The sequence below is a fragment of the Thermobia domestica genome, chromosome 6, assembly GCF_964235325.1.
Source record: "Thermobia domestica chromosome 6, izTheDome1.hap1.1, whole genome shotgun sequence".
In the NCBI taxonomy this organism is placed as follows: Eukaryota; Metazoa; Arthropoda; class Insecta; order Zygentoma; family Lepismatidae; genus Thermobia; species Thermobia domestica.
The window spans coordinates 49,336,812-49,351,670 of record NC_137459.1 but is presented as its reverse complement, the minus strand read 5'-3'; the positions used below and the strand labels follow the sequence as shown (position 1 = coordinate 49,351,670).

Below are 14,859 nucleotides of genomic sequence, written 5' to 3'. Positions count from 1 at the left end.
CTTACACATACTGCTGGCAAGAATAGATCCTAAGTTTCCAGAAGCAAAGGCAAGGACGACACGTTTACAGTACGAGAGGGCCATACAAATAGCCTTTACTCTACAATATGTTTATCAGAAGCTGAGTTCTCAACTGGGATTCACATCTCAGTACACGAAGTACATTAATCTAAACTGCAAATTTATCACCAATAATGTCGAGCGTTTGAAAATACATCCATACAATAACGTTCAATAAGGGGAAAAGAACTTGGCCACTCAATTCTTTGAAAAATCTTTTATTCATACTCGAAATGGAATGAAATATCAATTTTTATATCTCATGATTATGCTGTTTAAGATAAAGGAGATGGATGACTAATGGAAGTATGAAATGAAAATGAAGTGAAATCTTTCAGTTAAATATCCCACAAGTATACCCTTTAGGCTAAGGGGGACAATGGTTAAAGCAAGTGAAATCTTTGAAATCTTTTGAGTTTTTACGTCCCACGGTTATGCCGGTTAGGCTAAAGGAGACGGTGATGATGAGTAATGAATGAAATGGTGGAATGAAGAAAGTGGGAGGAAACGGGATAACCCCGAGGAAACCCACGCACACGGTGTTTGTCCACCACAAATCAAAGCAAGTGAATGACGATGGAAGAATTAGTGGAAAAAATAAAATGAAATATTTCAAGTTTAACGTCCCACTATTATGCCTGTTAGGCTAAGGGAGACGGACGATTAAAGCAAGTGAATGATTATGGAAGAATTGGTGGAATGAAAAGTGGGAGGAAACGGGAGTACCAAGAAAACACACGGGCACGATGTTGTCCACCACAAACTTACTTGGCCAGCGATCGAACCAGGGACCCTACACAGCAGAGGTAAGCGCTCTACCACTGAGCCACCGTGCACCCCGCTTAATGAAAGTGAATGATTATGAAAAAGTTAATGGAATGACAATGTAGGAGGAAACGGAAGACCCTGGGGAAAAAAACAACTGACACGATGCTGTCCACCACAAATTCCTGTAGCCGGGAATTGAACCAGGAGACCTCTCACACCAGAAGTGAGTGCTGTAACAGTGAGCTACTGTGACACACTCATAATTGTATTGCATTATATTAATTTTTAGCTACTACCTTCCTTGAGTACACACTGAAAGCTAAAGGCGACGGAATACCAATAAAACTCATTAGTTATGGAAGAACTGGTAGAATAATGCAAGAAGCAACGGGAAAACACTGAGAAAACCCACGAACATGATGATGTCTACCACACACAAACTCTCACGAGCTGATATCCAACCAGTGATCCTTAACACCAAACGCAAGCATTCTACCATTGAGCCACAGTTCTCCTAAACATATAATATCTTATTAATCACATAATAAAGACCCGAAAGAGGAAGAAATGATCGACTCCTGATTCCATATGGAAGTGAAAGGAGATAGATTTTTAAAGAAAGGGTGGCCAATTTTTTTTAAAGCATGATTGTAAGTAAAATTTTATCTTCTGAATTAATAATAATAATAGTAACAAAGCATCATGCATTGTAACATCTCATTAAACAAGGCTACAGTAAGTAAGTATTAAATAAACAGAAAAAAAATATTTAGTTGCACACAAAATGCTGACACATCTATCTACTTTCTCTTTTATTTTCTCCACAACACAAGCATGACACTGAATAAAATATTTCACCTGAATCACGAGTGGCCAATGATTCCCGAGAACCACTGATGTCAGCTAAAGAAAGAAAAAAGGAGGTCTTCAGAATGTAAATTTTATTAAAAGCCCAACTTCAGTTAAACTTTAACCGTCGTAAAATTCGTGTTACTCTTTGTTATTAACATTGACTTATATATAAGAAATCGTGCCTTCAACATCCACATTGATTCTGTTTCTAAATTACAAAGAAAGAAAAAAAAATTGTTTAACCATTGGAAAATGAAAATGCCTGCAGGACATGCAAACATTACAACACAGAAATAGAAACACGAAGTCGTTTAAAGCACAGTGTAAGTATTGTAGCACACATTTACATACAGGTGAATGATAGCTGATTTGAATTCGACACGTACATATTATATATATATATATATATATATATATATATATATATATATATATATATATATATATATATATATATATACAGTACTGCTCAAAAGTTTTCGAACACCGCAGATTTTTGGAAGCAACTACTGTGATCCTATTATTTTGGCACGAGAACTTTACCGCCCTGCATGAGAAGTACTCCTGCTCTATAATAGCATCAAATTTGACGACAGTTGAATTAAGGTCTGAGAAGTACTGCAGATGATATCTCAAATCATAATTATTACAACTGAAACCGAAAAACACAATTTGGATATTGCATAGTATAAACAAAAATGTGGAAGGTAAGGCAAGATATTAGTTTTGTTTCGAAAGTATAGACATAGAGAGTCAATGTAGCGACAAAAATTTGAAAGAGAAAGTAGCTTTCCAAACTTTGCAGTTCTTTATAACTTGTTGATATGCTAACGTTTAAAACGTCAAAAATGCCATACTTTGAAACGTGCTTCCGATGGTATCGTATGCTCCATTGTTGCTCGTTGAAATACTAACGAGCATTACATATACGCTTCCTCTGAGCGACAACTGAACAGAGAAGGATGTCAGCTTTTTTAAAACCAGCGTATCCATAAACTACAGATAACTGCAGAATTTGGGAAACTACTTTCTCTTTCAAATTTTTGAAACCTGCATTGACCCACTATGTCTATACTTTCGAAACAAAACTAATATCTTGCCTCATCTTCCACACTGTTGTTTGTACTTAATATGTGTATCAAATTGTCTTTTTTTTGGTTTCAATTTTAAGAACTGTAAATTGACATATCGTCTGCTGTATCTCTCAGACCTCAATTCAACTGTCGTCAAATTCTATAGTTTATGCAGGAGTACATCTGATGCAGGCGGTAGAGTTCTCGTGCCAAAATAATAGAATCACAGTAAATGCTTACAAAAATCCGGGGTATTCGAAAACTTTTGAGCGGTAGTGTATATTTTATATATATATATATATATATATATATATATATATATATATATATATATATATAAACTGTGCGTATTGACATAGTATTCCTCGAGTGTAAATGTCATGCCACAGATTTCAAACATATCTTATCTCTATGATATCAAGATTTAAAAGGAAATTTTTTGCTCAGCATCATCTTTTTCTCCTCTCCCTCTCTCTTGCTCATATAGGAGTGCATTGTCGAGGTAATGGTAGGAATATAAGCACAAACTTTACTAACTTGAACGTGATATCATACAGAAATGCTTGTTTGATAGCTATTAATTCCAGATATCTGTGGCTAGAAATGATCATTCTCAAAAAGTAAATGTTACACAAGTCATGTAATACGAGTAATTTAACTAAAACATTGCGAGTCCAAGATATCACAACATTTACAAGCGAAAAACCTAAACACTCGTGTACTCATGTCATAAACATATTACATACTTTCCCGAGTCACTTCGTAATACACGTTAGAATTTTAGTATAGTTTCGAAAACAACCAAACAGTTCGTTCTTCTTACATGAATCAAATCAGTCTATTCGATTCCAAGTTAGTTATTAGCAAAACATACCAGGTTATCACAAAATAAGTATCGCTGTTCAGAGAACTCTAGAGACGTAACCACTTGACAGGATGCAACTAAACTTGTTAAGAGTATATTTGGGCCCATGCAGAAGCGATTGGTGTAGGAAACAAAATTAGTTCCAATTTTCGCCACCAGAGGTAATTGTGGCGCTGTACAACGCCAAGTAAGTGCAGTGTGGAAGAAAAACGACAGTAGTGATGCTAAATGATAAGAAAGGCTATAATTTCCTCTCCTGTGAGTCTGTGGCATTGATTACCAATGCTATTAATACTCCGTGGTCAGTGGCGGATTTAAGGGATGGGGGCTTTTGGGCTTAAGCGTTCCCTTAAAATTCTTGCATATCTTACAAAAACGAACTTAAATATTAGTCTTTCCTGTGCTCATAAACTTCAAGCTCCCCACAAAATTCGTGGAAAAGATTAGTGTCAAATCTCACTTCCAGAGTCTATTGTGTTGCTGTTCAATGTTAAGTACGGTAAGTGCAGTATGGAAGAAAATGATATTATTGATGTTTACTGAAAGGAAGGCATAATAATGCCCCCTGTGCGACGCGTGGCATTGATTGGTACTCCAATTAATAACCCCATGGTGTAGTGATGTATTAAAGGCGAAGATGGTGATGTGGAACTCTGTCTGAAAGCAATCTTTGACGAGAAGGTCCCTGGGCAAGGAAAACTCATGGCGAGATGGTGATGATGTTCTAAGGACGGGACCTACAGGTTAAGATAGAATCCGACTCATGTGTCTTTACCGGAATCGATCCCGGGACCCTTTGATCAGAAGGCAAAGAATGTGGGAAGACGGACATTAACAAGGTTAGAGCAGTTCACTTTTGGCACATAGTGAGGCTCGAACCCGTCTCACTGAAACACATGCAGGCGTGAATAAGCACCTAAGTTGTTGTGCAGTTCAAGACCAGGTTACGAATGGGGTACCAAGAAAGAAACCATGGTACTAAAGTTGCTAGAAAGATGCTTGTTAGTAAAACTTTACTATACGTTGAACAATGATGCTGGTACCATTCGTGAATAGCTCCGATGATAGGGGTTACGTCGTGGTCCCGTGTAAGTTTGAGGAGACCAACATGTTAGGGTTGAGACCAGGAAGAGGTCGCAAGAGTGTAACACAGAAAGAAGTTCAAAATGTTCGTGGAGAAATCCATGCCGTCGTGGAGAAATCCGTGAGTAACAGTGGCGTGGTAACTGCGAAGGCAGTGTTGAAACATCTGAACATGCTCTATGCAACTGAGTGGAAAATTTTTCGCAAAGTGCTGCATTGGTATCCTTACAAGGCAACAATAAAATATCAATTGCGTCCCGCAGATGCTGATGTTCGTCCCGAGGAACTTCAGCCCAAAAGCCCCCGTAAATCCGCCACTGACCACGGAGTGTTAATGGCATTGATAATCAATGCCACGAGACCCACAGGAGAGATAATTACAGCCTTTCTAGTTAGCATCACTAGTGTCATTTTTCTTCCACGCTGTACTTACTAGGTGTTGTACAGCGCCACAAGTACCTCTAGTGGCGAAAATTGAAACTAATTTTGTTTTCTACACCAATCGCTTCTGCGTGTTCCCAAATACACTCCTACTAACTTTGGTTGTATTCTGCCAAATGGTTACATCTCCAGAGTTCTCTGAACAGCGATACTTATTTTATGATATAACCTGGTAAAACAAGACGAGGATTCACTTTTTGACGATGGCCTGTCCATATTATGAATCAGTTGATTCCTTTGGGTCAAAAATGGGTAGCTTTTACTGAAATTCCTTCCGTGTAGTAATTTATGAATTAACAGAACAGACTATACATAATGCATTTTTCTTTATATTAAATTAAATCACGTTTTCTTTGACGCCACAAAAACTGCCCTGAAATCAGCTCACCCATCTGAAAGTTAATTGGCACTTTCGAACACAAATGTACAAGTACATTAAACAGAAACTATATTTCAATTATTTGCATTGGAATCGGGAAAGTATATAAATGTAACTTATATTGTTGTGTTACGACTAGATCTTTTTTTTTTCCTTTAAAACTGCTTCGTAAGTAATTACTATTTTATTTATTTTATTCTTCATAGAATTTATTGGCTCCAGTAACACAATTGGTAAGATCTGTGGGTAACGTCACTCTGGAAGCTCGCATTCTGGGAACAAAGAAAGTTATAAACAAGAAACACAACCTAAAGATAAAGCAAAGGATTCATTTAATTTAGATTACTAGCTTCTTTCTGCCTTAAGCTTATCTTAGTTTTTGGGATTACATCATTCAATGACCAGTCTTCACGGAAAGACGATCAGAAAAATATCGGTAAGGGTATCTTTCCTTACTAGGACAACACCTGTGTATTCCAAGAAGATACAGGATCATTATATATACATAAAAAGAAAATACTCTTAATATTCAACATATTTCAATATGAACACTTTAACAAGTATCCACAGAAAAGTCGATTAATTTTAGTGGCAGAACCAGAAGTCAGTCCATTTTTGAAAATATGATGAGGCAACTCTTTCTTCTCTTTTCTCTCTCTCTCTCTCTCCCCCCCCACACACAAATATATATATATATATATATATATATATATATATATATATATATATATATATATATATATATATATATATATATATATATATATATATATATATATATATATATATACAGGGTGGGCCATTTTAATTAATCCACGGAAATATCTGAAAAATGATATAACATAGAAGAAATGTTTCAAGTACACGTTATATATTGCTAAGGGGGAAACCCAATTCCGCCAAAAGTACCCCTCCTCGCCCCCCCTAAATGGGGGTAACGGGGGGTAACTTTGAAATGTCAAATGGGAACATGGGTCGAGTAATACCTCGTTCGAAAGGTCTTGGAAAACTTAGTAACGCTGTACCAAAAGATGTTCCATATTGTGCACCGGTTTCAAAATGGCCGCCATAATATGGTTCGGAAACTCCAGTACCCGTAGTGTGAAAACCATGGAAGGTAAATGAATGGAACAAAATTGAAATACGTAAATATCATAGGGCATATCAAACGGTGTGGTCCCTGTGATCCCAATGGCCTCCCTAAAAGGGTCTTTTGGGCTAACTTCAAAATTTCAAATAGTAACATGAGTCGAGTGGTACCTCGTTCGAAAAATCTTGCAAAATCTAACATATTGCAGGAGAAAACGATTGATGTGAAATGGCAGTGTTCTCAAAAGGCCGCCGAAACATAGTATCCGTGTCAGAGAAAAGGTTTAGTACCCGTAGTATGAAAGCGATTGGAGATAAATCAACAAAAGAAAAACTGGAGTAGCTAACTGACGTAAGGCACATCGAGAGGTGTTGTCGGGGTGACTCCAAGGGCCAACTGAAAGGTATCCGGGGCCAACTTGAAAATTTCAAATAGCAGCTTGAAGCGAGTAACATCACGTTACATAGACAAATTAATATCAAACAGCTTCTGTAAGAAAATTTTCGACATGAGACACCGTTTTCAAAATGATCGCAAAGACATGGTGACTGTGTCTAAGAAAACGTCTAGTGCCCATAGTATGAATACGGTTAGACATAAATGAAAATAACGAAAATTAAATAAGAAAACCACGGAGGCGTTCCAAGGCTCGAGAATAATACAACAGAGATAAAAATATTAGAGTAAAATTGCCATACTGTATAGAGAGAAATCCAAGTCCTGCAAAATAATCGCTCCCTGCGCTCTGTATGTAAGTGGGGTGGAAAGTAAAGTGAAAGTTCAAACGAGAACTCTACTTTAATTCGTAAATTAAGGCTAACCTTACAAATAGGTATGGTGTGGTTGAAACATTTGTTTGTAAGGATGACGCTGTAGCGACTAAAAAAAGAGAAACTTTTATGCAATGAGTGCTGGTTATTCAGAAAGCATTTCGGGGATATACGTACACACCGTTTCGTCCCTCAAGCTCACAATATGACATGCATGCTAATAGTTAATCAAAATGTAACTGTGGCCATCCGCGTTAACTTAGTGCACCAATTCTCTATGCATGAAGTCTGCCTTCTAAACAGCATTGGGTAGGTCAAGCGTACGCCCGAACCGTTGTCCGGTCGGACATTGAAATTTTGAAGTTAGCCCACAAGACCCCTTCAGGGAGGCCACTGGGATCACAGGGATTACATCATTCGATATGCCCTATGATATTTACGTATTTCAATTTTGTTCCATTCATTTACCTTTTATGGTTTTCATACTACGGGTACTGGAGTTTCCGAACCATATCATGGCGGCCATTTTGAAACTGGTGCACAATATGAAATATCTTTTGGTACAGCGTTACTTAGTTTTCCAAGATCTTTCGAACGAGGTATTACTCGACCCATGTTCCCATTTGACATTTCAAAGTTACTCCCCGTTACCCCCATTTAGGGGGGGCGGGGAGGGGTACTTTTGGCGGAATTGGTTTTCCCCCTTAGCAATATATAACGTGTACTTAAAAAATTTCTTCTGTTTTATCATTTTTCAGATATTTCCGTGGATTAATTAAAATGGCCCACCCTGTATATATATATATTATACAAATTAAATATCAACAACTAAATGTTCCAGAAAGACTGAACCTCTGTTTACCTATGTTCAAAAAGTGGATTGTCTCTGATTACATGTCTTTGTCATAATATTTTGTCTTAAATCATATTTAATAATAATAATAATAAAATAATGGAATAGTCTTGTCTATTAAAGAGTAACTAAAAATATATTTATCAGTCGAAAACAAAATTTAGAATTAACAACTTGTTTGCACTATATACACACTATTCAGATAATCAAACCGACACTGAAATACTCTGGTATCATTATACTCTCATTGGTTGCTCTCGTGTACTTTACAATGAAATTACAAACAAACACCGATCTTGTAAGGAAGTGTTGTTTGAAATATGTAGTCTTTCCATATACAGAATCCATGAGTCTTCTATATATACATCATACAGAATCAATAAGTCCCGTCTGTTACAGGCCTTGATAATAAGACTATTTAACGTATACGCGAAGATAGAGCTTACGTGTATATTTCCTTTCAGATCTTTTAAACAGACTGTTCATATATTTACGCGTTGGATGTAAACTACGTGTTTTGTCCCCTGCCTGATAATTACCATGAATGAAGTTGTCGCACGTAATCAGAAGTCGAGAAATCTTCAACGCAACATTATAACAATAAGAAGTCGACACGTTCGACATGTTGAATCACGAAAGTTACATGTAACCAAGGAACGGAAAACATACTTATTATTGGTAAATGAGGATAGATTTTTTTTTTAAAAAAATCCTAAAACGTTTATATATATATATTAATCCGTAGCAGAAGGTAAATACAGAGAAATCTAATAAATAGTTTTTGAAAGAGAGTGAAGATTTTGGAATCCGGAAATATGAGCAATGAAATAATATACAGAAAATCTTATAAGATTAATAATGATTACAAATGAAGTGTGCAAAATCTTCTGTCAATAAGCAAAAGCAACCATAAGGAGACACGAAAATCGAAAAGTTCTGGACCAAATTAAATTGTTTCAAACCTGATCAAGGAATTTCATATTATTACGAAAATGTTATGAAAATCATTAGCATTGGGTTATCCGAATGTAACACAATCTTTTATTTATTTATTTATTTATCTTCTGAAAATTCTTTACTGTATCTAAAGTATATGATACTAGAAACAGACTGCTTTCTATAATACTTTAGAAAGGAAGAAAACGTTATTGGAAGCAAAATGCGAAACCTGTAGTCAAAATAAGATCATTTTTTTTAAAGGTACAAGCGATAAAAAAAGGACCGCTACAGTTACAGTTAAGTTAGTCACCTTCTTTCACTTGTAAATGAAATCCAAAGACAAGTTATTACTATGTTCTGTAGTGCAATAACGGATAGTACAGTCACTATAGCATGAATGTACAACGTTAAAGTATATATTTCAAAATATTGGTCTTCCATAGTTCTTTGCGACAGCACTCATGGAAAAGGTATGGAAGAGGTACTGCACATTCCATTATATTATCAAATGCTCATGATTACACTCTCACGTTTGAGTCGAGTTTAGAAGCAAAGATATAGTAATTTACAAAATCTTCGTAAACATTGCACATATAGGAAGAGAAAACAGTAATAATAACCGAACAGTTCAAGTACATATATGTGAGAGCTCCAACAAGCTTGGACATGTGTGAATCGAGGAAATTATCTGAACATATTTCATATTGTTTATAAACTCTAGAAACAAATGAAGAGAAGATGCCCCTAAAACGAAGTTCATTCATTCATCCTTTCTTCCTTGAGGGAAAGTGTTGATAAGGTATCATATTGGAAAAACTTTTAACTTCTTTAAGTTGTGTATTTGAGACAAAAGGAAATGTGTCACAGGGTTTACTATAATACGTAAGGTTAACAATGAAAAAGTTAGAACACAAGATAAAGGACTGAGGAACAAGATACGAAATCAGTAATTAATAAGCAATTACACTACAATGTTGTTACAAATTTTGCGGGCTATGGGAAAAAGAATACCAGCTTCCACGAGCCACAAGTGTAAGCTTTTTTTCCCTTTTAAATACAATAAATAGCACGTGTGATCAATCGAGTAAATACAACAAGCGCGAATAAAAACCGTGTAATATTAAGCGCAAATAATAAATCGCAGTTAGTGCGAGAAAATGAACACAAAATAATGAGAAATATACCATTCGGGTTACAAAATCAAAAATCTAAGCGTGGTGTCAGAGCTACATAGGAATAAATTCACTAAAACTACTTCAATATTATTTTCTTCTTTCGATTTTTGGTTCTTATAACATAATAGTTATTGATTGTATGTATACATTGTATATGAGTCTTTCATACAAGACTAGGTTTTTCAAATACTAATTTATCTAAATAATGAAACCATACTTGATATTTGGCATACTAAATTTCTACACTCACTGCATAAAATATTAGCTTTAGTTGAATTTTGAATGTCTTTTGTTTTGAATTTTGAACCTACAGTGCAGCAAGTTTTTAACATTAATTAGTACACGTACTTGCAATATTACTACCTATGAAGAGTAACTTTGATTTGTATGAATTAAATACACGTATCACAAAACTACAAGCGCTTCTGGAAAATATCTCTAACCTAGAAATGACAGAACAGAACGTCCGCCTTTAGCACACATAGTTATGAGTTCGATTTTTACTGACGACCTAAGCCTTTCTCGTAGTGTACATACCTAAGGCGGAAAACAAATTAAATTAAATTGAAAAGATGTTACTTTATCAAAAGAAATAGAGTTAGCTCAACTACCCAGAGATTAAATTATGATACAACCGAATATGCAGATGCAAATAAGTTGTCGTTATAATTATGGCTAGCTGAGTAGTTATGGCCAGTGGCTTGGAATTAGTGGTTTAATTAGCAGGAAACTACTCAAAATTTAGGATTAGGCATAATATATTTCTGAAAATTAATCTTATCAATTCTAATTTGGGATAGAAATTTTTGTTTAAAACTTTCATTAACACATTTCATAATTTGTCAAGGAAACTTAATCTGACGCGCAAGAGTTTCTCCAATGCTTTTTGATACAAAGCAGATAAACAGAATAACAGAATAACCTATTTTACAATGACAGTAGTACATGTTAAAATAGTGTGTGTGCTTTGTCAACTGACATGGCACTTCAATCCAAAGTAAATATATGTATTGTATTCGTGTAAATCAACTTAATTTTGGATTAATTAGGATTCTGAATCATAAACTCATATTTCCACTTGTAACTTTTCTCTAGTTAGTGCATATCATCAGCAGAAATATTACTATGAATGTTAACATACTATATATATTATTATCAGGGCATTACTAAACACCAATTTGTCATTATATGCTAATACGTTTTGATCTATCACCGATCTTTCATTTCCTATTAACCAAAAAAGCAGTATACATTCCGATGCACGCTATTTGATTCATATTATTTAACTTACTACTCTGTTTCTACAACTAAAGTGCAAAGCTTACTTTCGTGCATTTCATTCATTAGGATTTGAGAATGATGCAGTCTTGAAAAAAATTACCTGCTAGGTACTACCCATTAAATTCTACTCTAATGCAAAGCAGTTTCACTATGTGTGCCACTCTGATCTGACACTTTTATTTCAAAATCTGTCTCGTAAAAGAAGGTTTCATAGGTCTCCAGTTATTCTATTCAAAATGTGTCTCCTGAGTTGAATGATAGGTTTGTGGTAAGCCACTACTGTAGCTGTAACCAGCAGCTGATAAAGTACTCTCAAAACTGTATTAAGAAGTTAATGAGATCGCAGTTTCTTAAACTAATAGACGCAAGTTGCCTGAAGATTAAAGTGACCATTGGTAACGACACGAAGAAGTGGCGGGGCATAAATAAACACAAACTTCCACTAAATTGCACAACAAAGCTGGGAAATTTTCCGTAATTACGAGTGCACTTAAATACAATTAAGTTCAATTTCCCTGTTAAGGTCACACTACACTAGACAACCGTGCACGCTCAGCAGCGGAAAATCAGTATATGGTTCTTTTGTTTGCAGCAATGCAACGCGAAAGGATAATTTATTATCTCACCGCATCTAATCGGTTCCGATCATCCAGTGCAGTTTGAGTTTTATTGCACAAACAAAACTGCTCATCTGAATAGCGTTCTTTCTAGCTTTAGAACTACGTATATCTTAAGTGAGAATGAAATTTGACCAAAGCAAACATTTAATAATACATGATAATGATAATTATAAACCAAGAATTTTAGGAAAACCAAAAATGGATCAAAAGATTGCGATCTTGGCCAATAATTAGCTTTTGGATCAGGGGATACAAAATTTTTTAACGACCCCTAAATCGAGTTTCCGTATTTTCTACGGAATAAGCGCATCATACTGAGTTAACTGATAGTTTGGGTTTGGCTACACTATATGTAGTTCTTGAGATATAAGGTGTAAAAAAATGATTGAAATATATTGGATCTTTTGCATCAGGGACCACAAAAATTTTTGAACGGCCCCTAAATCAAGTTTTCCTACTTTCTACGGAATAAGCACATCATACTGAGTTAACTGATCGTTTGAGTTCGGCTACACTGTATGTAGTTCTCCAGATATAAAGCCTACAAGAACATTTTTAACTGAAATATATTGGATCTTCTTATTCAATAAATAATATATTGCCAAAACTGTAACAGAGACTACTAACCGTAAGTCTTTGCTAATTACTCATATATTGTGCCATACGTGAGTAGTTTGGTTTGTGCACGGGAAGTGCACTACATTTGATTCGTATTATTATAGCAGACAGTCGTTAATTTCTTGTTTGTTTATGCGGGTTGTTAACATCCCGTTTGAGCACCGAACCTACATGAGACATCGACCTTTTTAACGTTAGATCGGAACCACAAGAGCCTCCATCAGATATCGAATCAGAATCTCACGCACTACAGCCAGGAACGCTATTTAATTGGAAGGGAGTTCTTACCATTCTAAACATCACTGAACGTGAGATGTAGATACTGAGCTTTTATACCATCTATTAACTTTCCACAGCTCTTTTTAACACAATCGGAATTATTCATTACGTCAGTGTTTGCTATAAAAAAGGATGGAACTGAATTTACAGTAGAAATTTCCACCACTAATTCTTGAGGGTGTTCACCAGTCCTAACGCCCCATACCATTTTTCCATATATTTCAAAATATTGCAAAACATAAAATAATAAACTCTGCTGAAGACAGTAAAGAGGATCACGCAACCTTATGCATATGGGATATGTGACAAGATAGCCACCGTTAAAGTAAATTACCCGTGAAGATGTTAACAGGTTTAATCCATTAACGAACTCGGCCGATATAATCGTTCTTGTTATCTATTTAAGGAAACAGAACTCAAAAATTCGCTTTCGTTCAAGTTATCGTGTGTAGTAATGGGCGGGTTAAAGTTGCCGTTACCCGTTAATGTGTTAACGGATTGACTTCATTAACGAACTCGGCCGGGATTACTACTCCAGGTATCTATTGCAACAAACAGAATTCAAAAATTTGCTTTCACTGAAGGGTTATTGTGTGGAATAACGCACGGTTCAGGTCTCCGTTAACGTTTTAATGAATTGACTCTATCAGCAAACTAGGCCGAGACAATCGCTCTAGCTATTTATTACAGAAAACAGAATTCAAAAATTTGTTTCCGTTCAATAGTTATTGTGTGGAGTAACGGACTAACAAAACAATTTTCTGAGTCCCACTTGCGTGATCCCAAAAACACGAAGATTTCTCTGTGTAATTAGAAATTACTACTAGTGAAATAGATTCTTTTTTATGTAGATATACGCCTTGTCAAAAAAAAAAAAAAAAAAAAAAAAAAAAAAACTCAACTTAATAACGCATTGCAGGCTTGGACAATGAGTTGACCATAGAATGAACACCAACTCAATACACATGACTAGTTTACTTACTCGAAAACTGCGCAAAAAAGTAATACGATTCCTATGATCTTTGAAATATTTTAGATAAAAGAAGGAAAATGGGGACATGGTTTGTCTGTACCTTAATTTTGTGTGGTAAAGAACTTACATACTGAAACTGAACTTGCCAAACCAATTATCGTGCTTGGAAATTCTCTCTATTCTATGATGCATAAACAATATTCTGTCTCAATAATATCATTGGAAGCTACTGGAACTCAGTAACAGAAGATCCACAATTACAGGGCACAGGATCTAGATATTTGTACTGCAGTCGAACCATGTTGATATGCGAGAAACACTGTGTGCACGAGTTGATGTAGTGTATTAAAATTATCTTCCATTTCATCATTCCCACTGTTATTCATCACTCATTTGCATTTACCAAGATCTCCTTTAATATCCAGGGCATAACCTAATTGCATTATCAATGATAAATTTATCTTTTTCATAAAGCTGTACATTTATATTATCTTTCGCTTCATCACATTTAAGTGCGCTACTTTCGATATAACATGTATACTAATATAAAAATATGATTAACAGTATTCTTTTCTAAATTATAAAACTGATTTCATAAAATGTGGCAGAGTGCAATATTATTTCAGCCCCAAGAGGGAACATAAATTTATCTCATTTCTAAAATAGTGACAGTACATAATAGCCTTAAAATGAAAATTATCCAATGTCATTTAATCTCGAATAAGATCGCCGTCAAGTAA

The 14,859-nt window shown here is 35.3% G+C and overlaps 1 protein-coding gene across 17 annotated transcripts in view; it reads right to left on the bottom strand.

Moving 5' to 3' along the window:
- The window catches only part of RhoGAPp190 (Rho GTPase-activating protein 190), a 301,937-nt gene that overhangs the window by 72,832 nt on the left and 214,246 nt on the right, over positions 1–14,859 (bottom strand). For 14 of the 17 annotated variants that reach the window (XM_081761621.1, XM_081761611.1, XM_081761622.1 and 11 more), the window contains one exon: positions 1,687–1,731. The exons of the other annotated variants lie outside the window; for them this stretch is intronic. In XM_081761621.1, coding sequence (XP_081617747.1) covers positions 1,687–1,731 — 45 coding nt within the window. The remainder of the gene's footprint in view (positions 1–1,686; positions 1,732–14,859) is intronic. 17 annotated transcript variants of the gene reach the window in all.